The following is a 22,126-nucleotide window of genomic DNA, read 5'->3' as shown; positions in this document are numbered from 1 at the left end:
AATCCAGAAGTAAGGTACTATTTCATGCAGGGACACCAGCAGCCAAGAAGGACCTGTTTAAGCAGGGCAAGAGCCCCTCAGGCTGCACTTACAGCATGCTCTGGTTGTGCCTTTGTTTTCCAATAGGCAGAGTTTTCCAGCCAGGCAGCTCACTTGCAGACCAAGGGCTTCTCGTGGTGGGTTTTATCCTGGAACAAATTGCTGCCTCAGGGTAAAGCCAGGCTGAGGTTTGTAGTTTAAGAAAATTAATACATGTTTAACTGCAGCAGAATTAATGGTTCCAGTGCAATTATCGTTATCAACGTGTGCAGGATGGGAATCTTAGTCTCTAAAAAACTGAGCAGAAAACCAGCTGCTTTTCCTCAATAAGGCTTTCCAGAGCTCTTTAATTACACCCTCGGCCTTTAGACTACTCCATTTTCAATTTTTTCAGGGCAACCTGCTTCCTATTTGCACTAAAAACCCATTTTCTGGGCTATCTGTTATTTTGGGACTGGTCAGTGATTGCTGGGGACTCGGAGGGGCCAGGCTGTGCCAGCTCACATTGTGCAAGGGGAAAAGCAAATAACCCCAAGCTGGATCTGGGGATAGTGGTGCTTTTACCATTTTCTTTGCCAGCTTTAGAAGATTTATAGCTGTTTGTGCTGAAGCAGGGGTGAAAGAGGAAGGTGTCCTGTATCCTCCTCACCAAGGCCTTTTGTACAGTCTCTGGCCAGAGGATCCTGGCAGCTTGCCATGAAAAATCGGCTTCTATTTCTGTTCCTTTTGTCTGCTGACCTGACCCAAGAAATCTCTCTGCTGGCAGCATAGTACAGAGGAAAAATAATAAAGATCTAAACATAGATGGAGTTGTCTAGCACAGATTTCTCACTTTTCCTTGTGTGTATTAAAATGAGGAGAGCAACAGCTGAAATGCCGTGCGGTTCCTGCGGGCAGAGCCAGGCTGTTTGTGGCTGGAGCTGTTATGGCAGCAGCTGGAGGCAGGGAGGAATGGGAAAATCCTCCAAGAGTGGTGAAAGGCAGCCCCAAATCTGACCTCCTGACTGGAAACCTTTGTTGGAAGCGTTCTGCACTGTTGCATCTTCCCTACCAGGCTGGTACCTGCAGCTGCGGGCTGGGCACGGCTTCTAATTCATCCTTCAGTTGCCTGAGTGGAAATACCCAAAAAGCCCCCCCAAAAATATCTCATGGTTTAGATACAATCATGTGAAACTTGGCAGCACGGCTGGGCTCTGTTTGCAGCAGCCAACGACAAAAACAGGCACTGGTGAGAGGCTGTTGGCTGATGACTTTTTTCCACTGCAGCAGCCGGCGGGGTTGTCCTGCCATGGTTTTCCTGTTGAGCGTTGAAGGTGTATCTGCAGAGAGCCCTGGCCTCTGCAGGGCAGCCCAGCCCTGAGGGTGCTTTTGCTTTCTTCTTTTGCTGTCAGTGGGATGTGTGTGGGAATGAGATCATCCTCCTGAATCCTCTCTTCCCAGTGGGAAGCTGGGGAAGGGTCTGGAGCACAAGTCTGATAAAAACAGCTGAGGGAGCTGAGCGGGCTCAGCCTGGAGAAAAGGAGGCTCAAGGGGTATCTTCTTTCTCCACAACTCCCTGACAGGAGATGGGGAGTATCCTTCCAGGTAAAAAAGTAATAAAACAAGAGGAAACAATCTCAAGTTGCACCAAGGGAGGGTTAGATTGGATTTTAGAGAAAATTTCTTCATGAAAAGGGTTGGCCAGACATGGCACAGCAGCTCTAGGGCAGTGGTGGAGTCCCCATCCTGGAGGGATTTAAAATCCATATGGATGTGGCTCCTGGGGAAGTGGGTCAGCGGTGGCCTTGGCAGTGCTGGGTTAATGGTTGGACTGGATGATCCTAGAGGGCTTTTCCAACCTCAGCCATTCTGTGATTCATGTTTTTTAAATTCAGCTGTAAATTCAGGCAATTGTCAGTTGTGGAGCCCAGGACAAACCGCACACATCTGACACATGGTTTAGCACAGAGATAACCAGTAGCCACAACATTTTACACCACTGAATTCCCCTTAGCTAGTGCAACCTGGAATATTCAGAGGCATGTTTTTATCTTCTTCTAGCAGTTTTGCTCCTGCTGGGACTGTCACTTTGTCTCTCTCTCCATCTACACCACACAGCCCGCTCTGCTGGCAGTTTGGGAAACCATATTCTAAGAGTTAATTAATTTGCACTGGAAAACGTCCCATATGCTACTCTTTTTGTTTATGGACGTCGAAAGCGAGTCGCAGAATTAATTAACGCTAATGCCCGTGCCTGTGTGTTGTTTTTTGTTGTTTTTTTTTTTTTTTTCCCCTTTCCTTTCTTTCTCCTTTCTGAACCAGAAAATGACAGATGGAGAGATCTCAGCAGGAAATGTCCACTCCAGCTGGAGCAGCCGGGCGCCAGCATCTGGGACTGCCTGGACAAGGGCGAGGAGGGCTCGCGGTGGCCGAGGGACGCGGCCGCCACCTGCTCCGTCACCAACCTGATCAGGGACCTGAGCCTCAGCGACCCCCACGGCCACCCCTGCGCGCCCCCCAGCAAGCGCCAGTGCCGCTCGCTGTCCTTCTCGGACGAGCTGTCGGCCTGCGGCCCCTCCTGGAGGCCGCTGGGCTCCAAGGTGTGGACGCCGGTGGAGAAGAGGCGCTGCTACAGCGGCGGCAGCGTCCAGCGCTACTCCAACGGCGCGGCCACCATGCAGAGGAGCTCCAGCTTCAGCCTGCCCGCCCGCTCCAACCCGCTGTGCGGCGGGCAGCCCGGGAAGGCGGCCGCAGGAGGGCAGGGAGGGGACAGGGGGGACATGCCCAGGTCCCTGTCCTGCTCGCACGAGCGCTTCTCGTGCGCCGAGTACGGCGCGGCCGGCGCGCCGCAGCTGGGCCTGGCCCGCAGCCGCTCCCAGCCCTGCGTGCTCAACGACAAAAAGGTGGGAATGAAGCGCAGGAGGCCGGAGGAGCTGCAGGAGCAGCGGCCCTCGCTGGACCTCGCCAAGATGACCCAGGTGAGAGGGGCTCAGGTGTTCTCTGCTTCGCTCAAGAGCCTTCGTGGCCTCCAGGGTGCGGCTGAAGAGGAGTGTGGGTGTTGTGGGGAAACAGGTCCTTCTGTCCAGGCAGAATGATCCCTTCCCTCCTACATGGATTTTTTGGCAAATCCGTGCCGTCTCTTCCATGGTGGTTTTTGCACCGTGTCGTTTCCTTCTGGCACGGGTTTTGAGCAGGAGTCTGTTAAACCCCACATTTTGAATTCAGGGAGAGGAACCTTGTGCCTGCCATGGTGAGGTGAAGGCAGCAGCCCAAGGCACCCAGCTCTGCCTCTGTCAGCTGCCGAATTCTCACTGCTACAGGCTTTACTTGCTCTTAGGCTCTGTAATTTTCCACTCTGGAGATGTTATCACATTTCATTTTCAGTTGCAAACACAGAGCACAGCGCCCCTCTTCGATCCTCTGCACAGAGCCAGATAACAGATCTGAAGCACGATCTGTTGGGAGGATTTTGCTCCTTGGTCCTCTCCTTGCTGGCCCAAGAGACTGGGCAGTACCAAGAGACAGAGCAAGAGGCTGCACTGAAGGACACTCATAAGATTCCCTGCAGTTTTATGATTTGACATTTCCCACATCAATAATTTACAGTCACAAAGTCAATGACACCATCAGCTCGGTGTGCAATGGAAATAATGGGGTTTTGAAGGCCCCAGGGCTCTCACTGTGGGAAGAGGGACACCCTGGCCACTTCCCAGGGTAACTGTCACCTTCTGCTGGCCTTAAAATTTGGTTTCAGTTCTATGTGGTCGCCTGCTGTGCTTCACCCCAGAGTCACCTGTGTTGGGAGTGTTTGCCTTAAAGTTTTTTTTGTAGTTCTAGGGCCAGCAAAGTCTGTCTGGTGCAAGGCATCCCCTTGTTGTCTGCAGGGAAACTGCTGGGAGAAATTCACCATATGGGTGAGATCCAACATTGTGTGTGCATTTTTGCCTTACAAGAACATGATATTTTATGGTGTTCTGTGCTTGGCAGTGCAGAGGGTGTTTGAAGAGATCATCTTTTCCTCCTCCAGAGGAGCATAGAGGATAAAAACGGCGAAGGAGTCACATATTTGGGTGAGATCAGGCAAAAAACATGAGGATTGCTCTTGTCTTTTCATAAATCACAGCAACAATGTTTATTATTCCAAGCTTATTTTATTAGATAATAAGCTGGATGGACAGTAAAAACCACATACATGCATTGTTATATTTTAGTAGCCACAGGGCAGAATAGCACAATTGCCCTCATCATTTCACTCCCCTGGAAGTGTTCAAGGCCTGGTTAGATGGGGTTTGGGACAGCCCAATCCAGTAGAAGGTGTTTCTGCCCATAGCAAGGGGTGGAATGAGATGGGCTTTAGGGGTATTTTCAGTCCAGACCATTCTGTGGTTCTCTGGTATGAAGGACAGGGAAGGAGGAGTCTGCCCAGGCTCTGGATGGACAGACCTTTGCTGCCCTGTGAGGATGTTCTGAGGCAGCTTCTCCATTGCATCAGTCTAAGGGGAAAAGTTTGGGGGCTTATTTGTAAAAAAGGGTTTGGCCAAGGAGATCCTGAGGGGCAGCAGGAGCTTCCCTTTCCCTCCACTGGATGCTGAGCCCAGGTATATGTTTATAGTTTGGATGGCCATGGCTTTGACAGTGGTGGGTGATCCAAGGATAACAAAAAATCTAATCACTTGGATGTCCAAAAGCAGCTCAGTCCATGTTCCTGGAAAACCCTCAGCTTGAGGAATAGCTGTGTTTTCTCTGGCTGCTGTCCTCCACATCAAAACATCTTCCAAAGTGAGAAAGCAATGCCTGAACACTCAGCATTGCTCAGTGTTGGGGCAGTTCCTCCTCTGGGACAAGTGATACCACAAGGAAAGGCTCAGAAGCTCCACACTGTGTGGCACAAGCTCTGTAGGAATGGGGAAGGGGTTGCCTGGTGCAGCATCTCTCCTGATGTCAGGGCACCCCCTGTCCCAGCCCCTCCTGTCCCTCTGCCACTGCGGTTGCTACAACCAACAACCAACAGCAGCATCACTAAGGAACTCCCCGTGGGATCCAGTCCAGGCAGATCCCATGGATGTTTTCAGTTTCCAGACAGGAAACCCAGAGGGCCTCAGGTGCCCGTGGCAGTGGGTGAATCCCCAAGGCAGGGATGTGCTGCTGGCTGTGGGGCAGCAGGGCTGGAGCAGCGTGGGAAGAGAGCAAAGCCATGCAAGGGCCAGGGTTTCAGAGCTCAGGGTTCTGGAGAGCAGCTCTGGCAGGCTCTCAGCGTGGGAAGACTGGCACAGAGGGATGAGCAGGATGAGGCAAGTCATGGGGAGCATTCTTGCCTTTGGTGGAGCACGGTCAGAGCCCTCCCTGGGATGAGAATGCCAGGAAAGGCAGCTAATTCCTCATGAGGAATAAATGTGCTCGAGAAAACCCTGCACTTTTGAGTATCCCCCAGGCTGCTTTTGGTGCTTCCAGCCCAGGAGTCTGCAAAGTTGGGTGATCTCAGAGGAAGAGCTGAAATATTGGCAAGTGTCTGTGTGGCTGCACTCTGTGTGCTCAAGTCTGGGTTTATACAAGGTAAAACCACCTCATGTGCAATGGGCAAAGCAAAGGACAGCCCAAGTATCCAGACTGGACTTTTTTTAGTTATCCACACAGTGTTCACTTTTCAGATGGGGAAAATGAGACATGGGGCTTTCCCTGAGTCCCTGGTGCTAATGTCAAAGTGGGAACTGAGCTTTGAGGTGCTGGGTACTGGATCAGTATTTGGCTCTGGCAGCAGATTGGTTGAAGTTTCACTTGTGCTGTTAACCACATGTAGGCTTGAAAACTGGCACCATAATCAAAATAAAAATAATTTGACCTGAAAGAAATGTTTTCTTCATACTGGGAGGGATATTTAGGCCAGGCAGGAGGGGAGGGAGCCACTCCTGGAAGCAATTACATGGCTACATAACTGGGCTAATTAACAGAGAAATCTAAATGTTGAAGTTAGGCTGGGAGGGAAAATATTGCCTTTCATTCCTCAAAATCCTGGTTGTGTCTCTTCAGTCTGCAATTCCCATAGCCCAGAGAGGGAAGGTGAGCCCTTATCCCTCCCTTTATTATTTACTCATATGGCACCAAACCAGACAGGCTTCAACTTTGGGCAGAAACCAAACCATGCACATGGTTATCATTGAAATAGCAACGAATTTTAAAAGCCACAGGCACCATGGCAATCCTTCTGCTCCTTTTAAATGCACATGAACTCTTTGCCTTGTGCCTCTTTGCCTTCAAACTGGGCGTGATCCAGGGGGTCAGTCAGGTGAATGAGTGACTAGAGGTGTCATTTAATTATCCTGAGCCTGGAGGCAAGTGAAGTGGGAAGAAGCTGGTTTCTATTCTTCACCCCAATCAAGAAGAGTTTGGGTACCTGGCCTGACATCTCCAACCTCCTTAATGTGAGGACATGAGCCATCCTCTCATTTCAGTGTAGAGTTTGGGCTTGCTTCCAAGCCTCAGCTTTTATTCCTTCTTTCCACATGAAGCATAAGCCCAAAGAGGGCACATCCCACCTCCCTGATCCCAGCAGTTGTTCTGACAGAGTGTTAATGAATCTCCTTCCCAGGCACAGTGCTCGTGGCCTCACAGCCCCAGGGATTGTGTCTGTACTGGCAGGCCACGACCAGAAATAGTTGGAATCAGATTTTTTCCATTATTTGGGAGTTTGTTTTTCTTTTTCTGATGTGGGTGCATCTAAAATAAATGGGAGATGAGAAGTGTCACAAAGGTGACTCCAGGAGTCCTCCCAGCTGGGCTGATTCTGGCAGGAATTGTGGTTTTACCCTTTGCAAGTCACTTGCAGAAGCATCTGGGTGAATTAGGTGAGAAGATGGATTTTCTGAAATAAAATCACCCTCTGCCAGGGATGCTGGAGAGACACCTCCCCCATGGTGTGGTATATTCTTCTCCAGAGGCACCTGGCATGTCCCACCTCCACATCTGCTGCTTTCTGACATTCTGGTGTGAACATTTCCTGGGATTTTGGGCGTTGTGTGCCGTTGGGTCTCACAGCAGCACAGACATTGGTTTGGTGGCTTGGCTGAGTCACTGAGGGGAAGCTGAGCCATGGGCCAGCCCTGCTGGTGGTGTGTGCATCTTGCCTTCCTTCACACAGGCTCTGGGCAGCTGCAGGGGACACATGACACGTCCCTCACCCCAGTGACTGCCACCCTCAGTGGGAATTTGCAGTAATCCCCAGCTGTGGCCACACAAGCCTTTGCTATCTCTTCCCCATTCTGCTTCCTGCTGTCTAAAATTTTGATGTGGTGGTCACTGAGAGATTTCAATTTGTGTTAGAACAGTTCTAAACACAGTTATCCTTTATATAGATGTGTTTTTTTAATGGGTAATAATTTATTTTTATATATGTGTATATATATGTAAATGTTTAAGGCTAGGTTAGGTGCAGCTTGGAGCAGCCTGGTCCAGTGGAAAGTGTCCTTGCCCAAGTCAGAGTTGGAATGTGATGGACTTCGAAACTCCTTCCAACTCAAACCATTCTATTTTCCCAATTTTTAATGCATATAATTATTTGTTCAACCCAGTCATGTTCCCTGCAGCACAAATCCCAAACAGGAGTAGCCCTGGCTGGAAATGGAGGGTGGTGCTGTACAGTCTGAAAATACAACTTTCCCTGAAAAGAAAGGCACAGATATCTCAGTGGCATGAAAGGCATTGCACTGCTGACAGGAATTGTCAGATGTGAGGAGATGCTGCTTCCTCCCAGCTGTAGGATCTGTGTATTGATAGCAAATCAAAGCTTGGAGGTCGCTCTTGTACCCCACTTCTGATGGCTCCTCAAGGTTTTAGTCCCTCTGTGAGCCTTCAGAGAAGATGCAGTTTGAAAATCTACATCTCTCCTAACAAATACTGCATTCCACGTCTTTTCTTCCTGAGTTTTCTCTAATATCCATTTAATTTTCTACAAAGGTTGTGCCCATGGACACTGAAGATTCCCAGGCAGCTGTCAAAGTACTTCTCTTCTGTGAGGCACTGTATTATGTAATGTCTTGCAGTCTATGAGACAGATAGTAGCTACTCTAGAATAAATAAAGCAATTAAAATACAATATTCCTTTTCATCTCTATGGCTTATGGAGAGCATCCCACAGTTATGAGTTCATAAACAGCTTCTTCCCTGTGGGGGATGAGAAGGTGCTGGCAGCAGTGGCACCAGCTGAGGAGGTGGTGAGGGTGAAGCCCTGGGTGTGCCTGATAAGGGTGAACTATAGAAAGGACTTTGTGTTGTGGGAAGGGTCTGGGCACAAGGGGACCATTGATGTTGTTCTCTGGCTGCCTGGACAGACAGAGCCTTTCACAGGGTGACTTCACTGCCCTACGAGCAGCACGTGCCTTCAGAGGATGGAGTCATCTGCACCAGCAATCACAGGAGCATCCCCCTGAAATGAGCATGAGTGGTTTTGTGCTTTTCAGGGTTAAAATCAGCTCCAGCCTGGCTGGAGATCCAGAGGATCTCCAGACACAGTGCACAGTGTGTAATGATGGTTGGGAGCCTGGCTGGCCCCTCTGCCTTGTTTTCCCTTCCAAACTTAGGAATACTGGCAGTTTCCATGAGCATCCATGCACAGAGGAGTTTGCACACACCCAGAGGTGTAGCAAGCAGCCCACCAGTTTGAAATGTTTCAGGCTGGTCTTGGCACTGAGTGGGAAAAGTTTCAAACTGCAGGGTGGGAGAAGAGACCTCTCCTCTCTGAGCACCCAAGTGTTTCCTTGAGGTTAAAAATCTCTAATTTTCACATCAGAAGATTTTCTGTTTAAATTTTGGTACCTTTCAGGCTGTCTGGAGAGGGCAGGAGAGGTGCAGGATCTTGGTTGGCGTCAGCACCCACTCGAGCCGGTGACAAATATTTCCAAATGTAGTGATAGGCAAAAAACTGGAGGTTTTAAATTCCATACGTATCCCAGGAAATAGTTTGCTATTGATGTAACTTCTGAGAGAGATTCCAGCTTCCAAACCCCAGTGTTTTTTAAATAAACAGGAATGAGAGTCTGCAAAGGTCAGGTTGTGGTTTGGTGGGAAAAAGCCTTTGGTTGAGAATCAAAAGAAACTGGCTGGCTTGAAGGTGGCAGGGACACCTTACACTACCAGGCTGCTCCAAGCCCCATCCAACGTGGCCCTGGACACTGCCAGGGGCATCCACAGCTTCTCTGGGTACCCTGTGCCAGGGCCTCCCCACCCTCAGGCATTTTGTTCCCAAAATCCCATCTAACTCTGCCCTATGGGAGTATGAAGGCATTCCCCCTTATCCTGACACTCCCTTGCCTAAATTCCCTCTCCATCTCCAGTGCAGCACCTTCAGGCACAGGAAGGGGCTCTAAGATCTCTCCCAGTTCCATCCCACTCCATCCCCTGCTCCTGGCTGTATCCCCTGCTCATGCCTCCATCCTCCTTCCCACCACCAGGCCCAGGGATGCAGGGTTGAGTTGTTGGCACTGACATGGGAGGACAGGGCTGGGAACACAAACAAAGCTTGGCAGTGTCTGTCCCAAACATGGACAAAATCCAATTGTATCCCGAGGATGCACATCTGATTCACCACGTGCTGATTAACCCTCCTGTCCCCAGGCTTGTAGGCTGTGTGACTCCAAACAACAGCTTTGAGAAAGCACAGAGGTTCACCCTTGAAGGAGTCAGCATGCTCAAAAGTGCCATTTTGGCTCAAAAAAAGTCAAAAGGGATTTTTCATGATGGTTTACCAAAAAAACCCCCAGCACTCTAGGAGCTACTGGGTTAGATAGGAGCTACTGGGAGTTACTTGGAACCACTTGCCCAAAGCATTTCAGGAAGGCAAAGCATTTCAAAAAATGGTGCTAAATAACAGACAAATAAACAAACAAACAAATAAATAAGGGCCCTTCATTTTTCCTTTCCAGAGAAGGATTGGCCTGAGCTAAGGCTGTGACAGAAAAGTGAGGTGTATTTCAAGTCTGCCTTGGATTTGCAGGAGGTCGTGGTAGGTGGGGCAGTGGGAGCAGGTGCCACACACTGTAGATTTTTGCTCATCCACAGTGTGATTTTATCCCTTTACTTGCTGGTATTCTCTTTTCAGTGATGGTGAAGCATTGGCATGAAGTTGGCTTGAATTTTGTAAGGTCCTGCTTTATCATTTAGACCTTGAAGTGAGAACCACAGTGGCATAACAGAAATATTACTTCTATACTGGAAATGATGAAATATGAAATGGAATAGAGCTGAGAAAAAATAATAATTCTGTATTAGTGATGTTTCATCCTAACTTGCAACAAGTCAAATCACTGAATTTCCCCAAAGATGAGCCACTCCAAATGCTGGAGTTTTGGCAGCTCTGGGGATGAGTCAGGTTTAGGTTGACCCTTTTCCACTGAAATCCATGGCATTGCAAAACCATCACTGGGAGAGCAGCCCTGCCACTGTCCCCACTGGGCTCCTGGCAGTGCTGAGAGCTGCTCCAGGGATCTGCATCCCAAGAGGATGCACAGGAGAAGGCAGAGGTGAAAGGCTGGGAAGGGCAACCTGTAAATAAATAAACCCACAATGATCACTAATGACCTGTCTGTGCAAATGGATTTTTCCAGCTCGTAGCAAAGGGTTTGGTGTCTGTTAGGGAAAATATTTGTTCTTGGCAGGAAATGAGGGTTTCCTCCAATTATTATTATGAACAGGAATGGGTTGGGAGGCTGTGCTGGGACTGAGTCCCCTTATGTGGGATGCTGTGCTTGGATGGAACAGTGGAGCCCCAGAGTGGTGTTCACTGCTCCCTGATTCCCTGCATTGCTGTGCCTGCTCTACTTCTCTGTGATTCCTGGGATTCCTCTCTCCAGGATCTCCCTGGGGTTCTGTAGCACCAGAGGGGTTCCCACTGGTGGGTCATACAACAGCTTCTTCTTTTGCACTCATGGAATCTGCCTGAACATCCTCACTGACACTGAGGCAGCTACATAGGACAAGAGCAGAGCTGTGAGTAAACCCAAATTGTCTCCACAGGCTCCAAAGGCACCATCAGTACTAAGGACTTAATGCCTCCTTCTTGCTTTTTTGGTTTTGTTTGTTTAATATTGTAATGTGAAGTGACTTGGGAGGATAATAGATATTTCTGAGCCTGCTCATGAAAGTTGGTTTTCACACCAAACAGAATAAAAGCAAAATTATCTGCTAAAGCTTTGAATGCACCAAATAAGCACTGGTGCCTGTTGCAAAATGAGGACTGGGGCTGAGCAAAGGCTGTTCTTTAGTGAGTGAGAAGGGAAAAACTGGGAAGGCAGACCCTGAAAACCAGGGCAGGAATGTGGTACCCACCAGGAGCAGGGCAGGGAGCCATCCCCTGTTCTGGGAGCTGCTGCAGGCACGTTCTGTAGCACCTCAGCCTGGAGGAGCCTGTGGGGCTGCCTGAACCACTCAATGCCTCCATAGATAAAATGTTTAAAGAAAATAGTGCAGCAGATGAGTTTGAGCTCCCTGAGATGGCAACACTGCGCCTAACCCAGCTCTGCTGTGCACCAGGCACACGGGCTCCTTTTGCTTTTCACAGCCCCCATCACTGCCTCCTGTGTTTTCCTTCCTCAGGTATTCCAGCATTTCTTTCCCAACACTTCATCACTCAGAGGCTCCTTCTTTGGGAGGACAGGGTCGGTGCAAGCCCGTGACCTTCCCCCAGAGGCAATGTTGATTTTGGAAACCAAAAATGGTCATCACCAGTGCTCCTTGGGGCCAGGTGGCTGTGTCTCCCTCTTTTTGGGGAGGCCAAACTGCAGCAAGGGAGGTGCTGGTGAGACTGGGGCATCACTGAGCCTGGCATGTGCTTGTGCCAGTGCTGCAGCCTGGACCTGCTGGCAAGGCTGCTGAGATGCTCCTTTGTTATAAAGAGGAGAAGTGGTTCTTGGAGCCTCAGGATTAAGCCATGCTTGCTGCATCTCCCTGCCTGTGTCTCTTCCACTCCCACTCACCAGGACACCAGCCTGGGGATGGAGTTGGAGAAGACTGGGTGCCTTAAAGGCAGTGCAGAGCTTTGAACCCGAGTGATGTGTGTGTGTGTGGCCCAAATCACAGCAGCTGCCATAATGAAGTTCTGCAGAGCTTTAAAACCAAATCAAGCCCATTTTCCAGTCTCATTTTCCAGTCTCAAGCACCTCTCCCTCCTCCCCAGCAGCACGGATGAGCTCTTTCCCTGGCGCTAATGCCAGGCAGGATTTACCGCCCTGCGAACAACCAGAGCATTTATACACAACCATCTAAAGATAACAGCTCAGCTGAAGGTGTTTTACAGGAGATGTTTGCCTCAGAGAGTGATTTAAACCCGAGCCAGGTGGAGAATCCCCCAGTGGAGGTGACTTTGCTGGCTCGGGAGGGCTGGCAGAGGCTCATCATTCCCGCATGGAGCTCGCTGCCCGCTTCCCCCTTCCCTTCTGGCACCGGGTTATTTTCAGCTTTCTGAAGCAACTGTAGCCCAGTGTGCTAACAGGAGGTGATGACAGCTTGGGAGGTAGGGCCCGTGCTGCTGACAGCTTGGAGCGTTGCACCTTTCCTGGGAAAATTGCGGCAATCACCCGGCACGGTGGAGAAAATAAAAATGTGTTTGAGCAAAACACCACAGGGATCACAGAACTGCTAATATTGGTTCTGGTAGAGCCACCAGTGTTTGCAGGGAGGTGTTTCAGGGGAGAGCTCACAGCTGGGTGTTCTGCAGGGGAAGAGTCAAACAGAGGAATGCTGCTGAGGGATTTCTGCTGATTGCTGTCGGGGCCCTGCAGCCTCCAGCCCTGTCCCTGATGGGGACAGTGCCTAAGGGGAGGGAAAACCTGAGGAAAAGGATGGATGGGAGGGGTGAGTCGGTTCCTGCAGCCTTCTCTGGTTGTAGCCTTGTTCCCTGCACAGTGTGGAGCATCACAAGACCCTGTGGGAAAGAGAGTTTGGTCACCAGCATGCGAGAAGGGCTTTGTTCTGCAGCAACCCTGCAGCTTATTCCAAGTGACCAAGAATTTCTTATTTAGTTATTTTTAGATGATTTTTCAAGTACTTCTATTAGAAATGCCTCGTTTCAGAGGGCTTTCCCAGTGTGCTGGATAAAGGCAGCTTAAGGGAAGGGGGAAGTAAAAGCAGCAGCTCAAATGGTCAAGAATGGGTCCTTGTGCTCACCCTCAGGGTGGTTTGGGTGTAAGGTGTGTAAGGTGTGTTACAGGTGATCACTGGGTGAAGCCAGGATGGCCAGAAACTTCTCCCAAAAGCCATCTGTGTTGGATTCCCACAGTTTCCCTGGGTTTGAGGTGCCTGATACCTCTTTTTGTCTGGCACTGGAGGTCAAGGTTGTGAGAGGTTTGTAGGGGTCCGGGGCTGCTTGGCCATGAGGCACAAATGCCACATTGTGCCACCAAACCAGCTCTTTTCTGATATCAGTAGAGGACCTGACTGCCCAATTTTGCCAGCTCAGCACCTCAGCACGTGCTAAACTCACCTAGTAAATAAAAAATGAGAACTCTGGAAGGGCTGCAGACAGCACTACATTGATGGTGGTGGCTGCTCCACAGCCCATGGAATGCTGGCTTGGTGATCACTGGGGGGACCCTCTGACTCCAGCCCCTGGCAAGGTGAGCTGTGGGATTTTGTGGCAGCCAGTGCCTATGAAAACTTGTTTTCTGAGCTGCCAAAGCTGCCTCAGAGGAGTGTCCCTGCCCTGCACCCTCTGCACGTGGCCTTCCTCCACCAGCAGCTGCCCCAGCGCCGGCAGCACCGGGACCATCAGAAGGGGTTTCCATCCTCTTGCATTCCCTGGAATGGCTCAAGGGTTGCAGCTTGTGTGGATTTGAGCAGGGAAAATGAGCCTATTGGCTTGATTGTCTTGCCAAAGTCCCATAAAATGCAGAATTTCCCTGCAGGTCAAGTAACTTCATGGCTGTTCCCTGAGACACGTCCAAACTTGGAAATGCTTTTCTTTTGGATGAGAAGAATGTGCTGTGGATCTGTTGAGTTACTCTCCAGTCTGCATCCTCCTTCATTCACCACCACAGGAATCACCCATCTCCTCTGAAGCACTGGAGAGCATCTCCCATCCTCTCAGGATGCTCTGTCCCACCTGCAGCAGCCCAGCATGTCCACACCTGGGTGCCAAACCCTGGGAAGTGCCAGACCCAGGAGATGAGCTCGATTAAGAAGGAGAAAAGTTAACATTGCCAAAAGTGCCAGAGTTTTGTTTGTAGAAGGGATTTGCACTTCTGAGAGGGCTGTTGACTTTCAGGAGACCTAGGCTTTTCAAGTCCCTAAATCACTCTTGGAAATCTGCTTGCAAATTTTGTGAAGTGCTTAGAAAATATTTCTACTATGTCCTCAGGCCTTCTCCATTGGTAATTATGAGTTGTCCATTAACCACAGTGTGCAGCTCTCTGCCTGAAGCTGTTGAATACTCAGCACCCAGAAGACAGAGGCATGGCTGGGATTAAAAAAAAATCTGACCAAGATGACGTGAGGACTGGGTGCAATTGCATAATTAGAGAACAAATGGCCTTTTTTCACACGGGCTTGGGGCTTGTGGGGTTTTGAAGGTTTCAGAACTGAAGACCATGTGAAATGTAGCTTCCCCCAGCTTGGGTTGTGGCCAGCTCCTCCTGGGGCTAAACTTCTCTGTTTAGATAGAGAAGCCTCTGCAATGACATTTTTAATGTGTGCATGGGGTAGTGCAGCACCCAAAGCCTCTGAGCAATGGTCCATAGGTCCAACTCAGCACAAGACCATTTGATTTGTTAAGAACTGATTGGGGTGTGAATCAGAGCCCCTGCATCTCCCTTAGGGGCTGTGTAAATGGGTGATCTTCCTGCATTTACAGCCTGGGATAAGTTATTTTGGTGGAGTTGCTCCCAGTTTATTTGGATTTGAATGAGAAAACCCTCAAGCAAACGTGCCTAATTCCCTGGGGATGCCAGTGGGGATGTTTTGGAGAATGTTGTGTCTCAGGCTGTGTGTTTGCTCCTGAACTGGGCCAGCCAGAGCAGACACAGGCAGCAACCCTGTCACTGTGTCACCAGTGCTCTGTTGGGTACTGAAGTTCTCCTGGCTCACTCACCTGCTCCTGGTGCTCCAGATCCTTCCCTGGCTCTGTTCCTTTCTCTGGACACTCTCCAGCCCCTCTTTATTGTCATGAGGGATCCAAAATTGACCAGTAACAGGTGAACATCTCCAGCTAGTGAGGTATTTATTGAATTCCCATTCAGGCCTATCCCATGGGATGTGTCCAGGCCAAATGTCTGAGAAGTGAATGCACCATCACTCTCTGCTGGCTTCATGAGAGGCTCCACAGGCTGTTGAGATCCTCCTCAGCCTCCTCCTTCTCAGAACACACACTCTGCCACTGGGTTGGCCTCATTATTTCCATTGGCACTCAGTAATCAGGGTTTTAAAAACCAGCCTGGGCTAAAAGCATTTCCTGGCAGGTGAGCATGTTCATGGCCAGACTGCATCCCTGGGAGGCTCTGTGTGCTCTGCTCCAGAGGGTTTGGAATGCCTGCATGCTCCTTGTCACTCCCAGAGTTTGAAACTGTTTAGAAGACGTGACAGTACATAAACTACATCAAGTTTCTGGCCAAGGTAACCAGGCGTGGAGACAGACAACTCTGCTCACCTGGCCTTTAGTGAGGGAGCAGCCATGAGCCATCATAGAGGAGGGTTTAGCAGGACACAAGCCACTTAAAGAAAGGGCTGAAGTTTCTCTTGGCTGATAAAGGGAGTTGTTAGAAATGTCCATTCATTTTTGGTGAGCTCTCTTTTGCCTTACATGAGGAATGATGCACATGGGGTGGAGATGGTGATGGGACAGATCCAGAGCAGGCTGGGGATGGCTTTGATGCCATTGCCTTTTGTAGGGGCAGGGTGATGCCTTAAGTATTAAATTTTTCTGTTCTGCTTGGGTGTGCTTTTCTGTTGTGCTTGGGTGGTGAAGACAAAACAGTTCTATTCCAGCGGGGGACTCAAGGACAATCTCCTCAAACTTCAGACCCTAAGCATAAACAATGTGAAAAGAGGAAGGTGGGCAGCAAACAAGCAAGGAGGATTAAACTTCATGATTTGAGGTTATTGATTGCACAATTGACTCCTGCATGCAAATGGACTAAAACCTACAAAAATGTGAGGTCTCATGACCAAGTCCTCTCGCTTCCATTGGAGCCATCCAGGCAGGGACTGTGGCACTGGTACACTTTGAAGGCCTCTCAATAAATATCCACTTTATTCCTGTTAACTCTAGCCTCTGTTCCAGCTCCTCTAGGCATCAGGGTGGCCACAGGACCTGCCATGGATGAGGTGATGGGGAATTGCAGCACCTGGGGGCTTACTGAGCATTCCTGCTGCTCTGCTTGTTTTCTGTTGGGAGCTGGGGTTTGGGGTTGGGAAGACTCCTCGCTGCTGCGGTGTCACTTCCATCCCAGCCTCAGGATTCCATCCCAACCCCTTCCTCAGCTGCTTCTCTCCCTTGCCCCCGCAGAACCGCCAGACTTTCAACAGCCTCAGCTGCCTTAGCTCCGCGGCCGAGTTGGGCTCCCAGCGGCTCCCGGGCCCCCAGGCGTGGCCCGCGGCCCCCGAGGTGATGCCGGGCAGGACCCCCGCCTGCACCCCGGTGCCAGAGCCAGCACGGGCCAGGCCTGATGGCCAGCAGGCCAGCAGGGACGAGCTGTGCTGCGAGGAGGAGGAGGAGGGCGCCGGCAAGGAGGAGGACAGGGCGGCCTGGAGGAGCACGGGGCAGGGCAGCGAGAGCCTCTTCCAGCTGGATGGAGAGATAGACATCGAGCAGATCGAGAACAACTGAGCAGGGAGCAGCTCTTCTCGCCCTGGGGGCTGGGGGCTGCAGCAGAGCCACGAGGGAGCCTCGTGTCCAGCAAGTTTGTGGGGTCCTGTCACTGCTCCCCTCCTGCCTGCTGGAGGGGATGAAGCAGCTTTGCCAAAATTTCATCAGGTATTTAGAGGAATTCGTGTGCATGTGTGTGTAAATCTTGAAATTCTTTGTAACTACTGTAGCCAGAGATCAGCCAGTGGGAGGAAAGTGCCTGTCCCACAGGGAAACCGGACACGGGGATCGCCAAAAACTCCGAATCCACAAGTAAATGGCTTTTCCAGGATAGGGAGCTGGTGGAGCTGGCCAGGTTCCCACAGATCCCACCTGTGCTAGTTCAGAAAGGGGTGCACAAGGAGAAACCACCACCCCTGGGGCTGGAGAAGGGGAGGGAAAAGCAGAATATTGAGATTTGCAATCCAAGCACTGGCTGGTGGCTGCCGGGGTGGCCGCGGTTCCTTTTCTCCCCTCGCTCCCCATGTCCCTGGCAGTGCCGTGAGAAGGAAATCACAAGTGAAGTGTTTTGCTTCAATTTAATAATGGCAAGAGCTGGATTTTTACACCTTTATTTTTAGTTTTCCTTTTCCTGATGAGGAATTAAACAGATCCCTGGCCCATGTGGGGCAGCATCCACAGCAGTGCTGGCTGGGCGCTGCACAGGGATGCTCAAATGCCTTCCTTCCCTATTTTTTTTCTTCCCATCCCCCTCTCTCAACTCTTTTGGGAAAAAAACCCGACTCAGGCTCAGTGCCACCCTCATTTGGGTTCCCAACACCCTGTTTTGAGCAGGGCTGGGCTCTTTACCCATTTACCAGCGGCTGTGCCCACTTTGCTACCCAGGGCACTGCTGCCACCCTCTTTTTTTTGGCTTTACTGTGAAGGGCTGCCTGCCCAAGGCACGTCGTGGAGGGGTTACTTGACAAAGTCAGCTGGCAAGAAGCTGAAAATCCAGGTAGCAGCACTGAAAGCTTTTCCTCTTCCTGTGCCTTTTTTAAGCACAGATAAAGTGGTGACCATTATGTTTGTACGATATGAATTCTCTTTGCTAAAAATAAGCTGTCACTTGCTAACAGGTTTAGAAGGACGCATATTTTTTTTCCCTCTGTTTTTTTGTTTTGTTTTTTTTTTATTATTTGTTTGTTTGTTTAAAGCTCTAGGAAAGCTGTACAAATGGCTTCCAGCATCTTCTGGATTCCTTCTGCTGGTTCCTTCAAGCTCAGGGGTCACTTCCCGAGCTTTGCAAACATGAGAAAGGAAAAAAACCTTTGATACCAAGAGCAGTTAAAGACAGGACATTTTTAAAGGGGTTCAGCACCCCTGTTGGCAATGCCTTGAGGGTCCATAACTCAGAAAGGCTGAGAGCTGCTGGTACAGGTTTAATCCATCATTTCTGGTTATGTTAGTGCACTTTTTTCCACAGTGGTTTGGGATGCAGGTGGCATCTCCCACCACAGTGGAACCCATTGGTTGTTACCCCTGTCCTGCCTCTGCAGAGATTTTACTGGTGGCCGTGGCTGTGTCCACTCCCTCCAGGCAAGCAGGACAAGCCCCAGATATTTGGGGAGGGGATGTCAGAGATGTCTTTTCTTTTTGGGGAACCCTCCAGCTCTTTTAAAGTGTCACTTGTTGCATCACTTAGATGAAAATATATCTTGGGTTGATTTTTATCCCTTCTGTTGTGGAGGGTCCAGCCACGCCAGTGTTTTCCCAGGCTGCTGCCCCTCTGTCCGTGCCCCTGCAGTGGCACCCTCACAGCACAGTTCTTGGCTTTGAGTCTTCCTGATGCTCCATCCATCTCTCCCCACCACTGACACGTCCTGGTCTCGGGGCACACAGCTCCTGCTGGCCACAGGCACCTCCTCAGCTGAGCAAAAAAGGGCAAATGCACCCAAATCCACGCCCGGTGCCACTGCAGAGCTCCGGGTGGGCTCTGCAATTCCTAAGGGCTTCTGTTTTCTCTCCAAGGGCTGCTCCTGGTGCCATGCTAACCCCCCAGAGTGGGAAGGTGGCCAATGGGCCACGGCCCAGCTGTCCTGGACCTGGTGGCCATTGGGCCACAGCCCAGCTGTCCTGGCCGTAGCCGTAGCATTCAGTTTACATTCAGCACAACCCGTTTGCCTTACTAAAAATGCTTCTCCAATGAGTCATGGCCTTATACTGGGCACAGACTACAGTTAGCGACAGTTTTGAGGCCACAGTGGTGTTCTGTTGGATATTTCTTGTTGGATTTGTATGATTTCATGTACTTATTCTCAGTTTAAGAAAGCCTTACTTTTAATTTTTTTTATTTCCTTCTCTCTCTCTCTCTCTGTAGAGGTAAAACATTTGTGGATTTATATATATATAAATATATATATAAATAAAGTAATTAAAAATATTAAATATAATATAGTATGTGCCTCAGATTCAGGGGACATCCTGTTGATTGTAAAGTCAGAAGTGGTGTTGCTCCCCTGGTGTCAGGAGATCTGTCCCCTCCGGAGTGGAGAGCAGGGCATCCCCTGGGGCTCTTGCTCTTGGTTTGTAAAGAACTTCACCTGTTACACAGATGCTTTGGGAGCCCCCAAACCCCCGGCACACCCCTGCCGGCTGCCAGAATGTGATACTAAAGTAATATGCAGACAAGGGATGTTATTCCTTGCTAGGTAGCTAAAATAGGCTCATTATTGTGAAGGGACTCAGTGGATTGTCCAAGGTGTGACCCAGTCTGAGCAGCAGCCATTTTGGGATGACACCAAAGCTGTGGCAGCAGCAATAAAGGTTCTTCATCATGAAAAAAAAATAGGATTTTAACACAGAAAGTCTTAGCAGGCACACAAGAATTTGCTGTGTGTTTTGCAGATGTAGCTCTTTGAGCCTGTCCTATGAAAGAGTACATTAAAAAAAAAAAAAAAAAGAAACCAAGGAAAAGAAGCATTTGTAAAATAGATTGTAATTTTTCCACGTGCTAGCATAGCCTGTTTGGCCAATAAAGTTGTGTTTCAAGTGCATTGTTTAAAGCTCCTGGCTGCCCAGGCCAGCTGACTGACGTAGGATGTTCTAGGATTGTAGCAGTGCTTTGCGGCGTGTGTGGGTTCGGTGTTCAAGAAAGAAAAAGAAGAGGATGGCCAAATAAAAAACAAAATTAAAAAAAAGATGGGAAGGAGAATAACCCCAAGCCTTCTGAAGCTATGACCTGTAGCAGCCACGCCTCGCTGGCCATTGCACAAGCGCCGGGGCCGTGCGTGCGGGAGGAGGCTGCTCCTGCCCCTCCGTGACTTGATTGCACTAGAGCAGCTCAATCTCAGGAAATTGCTTGTTACTTTTACTGTGTAAATAAAGCTTCCTGGTTCAATACCCCCCGTGTCTCCTCTCTGTGTTGTCCCCATGGCTGGGCACGTCTGTGGGTCTGGGGGGTTGGGGACATTGCTGACCCTCGGGGTGGTGGCACTGCTTGGAGTTTGATGGGGTTGGGGTTTGATGGAGTTCCCTCTTCTCCTGGCTGCACCTCCTTGGTATCTCTATAGGTGCTGGGAAGGGATGTCCCAAAACATCCCTGCAAAACTCTCAAGCAGGGCTGTGTAGGAAGGGTGTCCCAGCCATGGGTTGCACAATAAAAGGACATTTTGTGATATTCACATGCAGACACACTGCACCCTCCCCGTGGTGGGGGGACATCTCCCATGCCTCCCCCCCAGCCTGTCATTTTAGCTGTAACACAGCCCAAGACACCAACAACAACATGCAAATTGAAGTGCCAAGCAGCACCTCCTTCTTTGTGTTTGAGGACAAACATAATATCTGCCTCTTAAAATAAAACTAAACTCAAATCTAAACTCAGAGCCCACAGCAGCCCAAGGGCACATGGGGGTGTTAAATAAGTTCTTGGGGAAACAGGGCAGTATTCTCCTTTGTAACCCAAAAAGGAAAACGGCTGTGCTTCCTCCAGCAAGCAAACAGTGTGAAAAGTTTCATGACAGATGGCAGGATGTTTATCTCCCTAAACTTAATCAGATTGAAGTGATAGGCTTAGTATAATAGAACAAAAAAGGAAGAATTAGGGGATAAAAAAGAAATTCTCAGTGATCCATCACAGCCTGAACGTTTGACCAGGGTTTACAGCATCCTTCCATGTGTGGATGCTGACAGCACCATACACTTTGGCTGAACCACTACCCAGAGGAGAAAAGATGCAAAAACAGACCAAAAAAAACTGCATGAAGGTCATTTTCCCAGATGTAGCTTATTTTATTAGAACTTAATTCCCAGCCCCCTTTCCCCTGCTGTCCCCAAGGGAAGCTCTGCAGCTCCAGGGCCAGCTGGTAGCTCTGAAAAACCAGTGTTCCAACACTCCAGAAACAGGGAGCATCATTTTGGTGTCCTTCAGTGAGCAGGGTCATCTTCAGCTGTTGGGACTGCTGGAAACAGAGCTGGAATGATCCTTTACCTCCTGCTTACAGATGCAGAGAGCTGTGGCTGAATGCAGAGAGTGGCCAGCACATGCTGCCTGAGAGTATGGCTATATATGAAATACATTTAACACAAACTTAATTACATGATTTCCATGGTCCCTTGGAGATCTGAAGCAGGTTAAAGCCTAGATCTGCACGGACCAGGTCCTTTTAAAAATCCTTACTCTGATTAGGAAAAAAAGGCAAATCTCATGCCTGTCCTGGCCCTGGATGTGCTGAGCACTCCTGAGGGGGCTGAGCTGGAGCTGAGCTGGTGCAGCAGATTCTCAGCAGGCATGTGGGGCAGGATCAGTCCCAGGGGATGTTCAGTGAGCACACAATCCCAGAATGGTTTGGGCTGGAAGGGACCTTAAAGCTCATTCTATTCCATCCCTGCCACTGTCCCAGGTTGCTCCCAGCCCTGTCCAACCTGGCCTTGGACACTTCCAGGAATGAAGCAGCCACAGCTCCTCTGGGCAACCTGTGCCATGGTCTTCCCACCCTGACAGGGAGGAATTTCTTCCCAATATCCAATCTAAACCTACCCTTTTGAAAGCATTCCCCCTTGTTCTATCACTGCATTCCCTTGTGAAAAGTCCATTTTCAGCTGGAGGTGTGTCTGACTCAGCCCCAGCAGCTCCCTGGCACAGCACATCCAGGATTTTAATGGGGAGAAGTAGGAAATCCACACCCCCTCCCACAGCCATGGCTGCTCACAAGATACCCCTGCAGAGGGAAGGCAAAGACCATCAGCCCCATGGCCTTTTCCAGCTTTTCCAGGCAAGGAAAAGCATTTCAGCTCCTGTAAACATCCCTGCCAGTGCTGATCCAACTGAACACGACAAACAGG

General features: G+C 49.8%; 1 protein-coding gene across 3 annotated transcripts in view; it reads left to right on the top strand.

Annotated features, from left to right (window-relative positions):
* FAM53B (family with sequence similarity 53 member B) overlaps positions 1-18,774 on the top strand; it is a 43,214-nt gene extending 24,440 nt beyond the window's left edge. For all 3 annotated transcript variants that reach the window (XM_079312271.1, XM_079312273.1, XM_079312272.1), the window contains 2 exons: positions 2,341-2,996; positions 16,502-18,774. In XM_079312271.1, the coding sequence (XP_079168397.1) occupies positions 2,341-2,996; positions 16,502-16,822 (977 nt within the window). In that variant the 3' untranslated portion in view covers positions 16,823-18,774. The remainder of the gene's footprint in view (positions 1-2,340; positions 2,997-16,501) is intronic.
* Positions 18,775-22,126: the final 3,352 nt, after the last annotated feature.

The sequence above is a fragment of the Erithacus rubecula genome (genome assembly GCF_903797595.1).
Source record: "Erithacus rubecula genome assembly, chromosome: 9".
Classification (NCBI taxonomy): Eukaryota; Metazoa; Chordata; class Aves; order Passeriformes; family Muscicapidae; genus Erithacus; species Erithacus rubecula.
The sequence above is the reverse complement of the archived record's forward strand: the minus strand, read 5'-3'. Positions and strand labels throughout refer to the sequence as shown.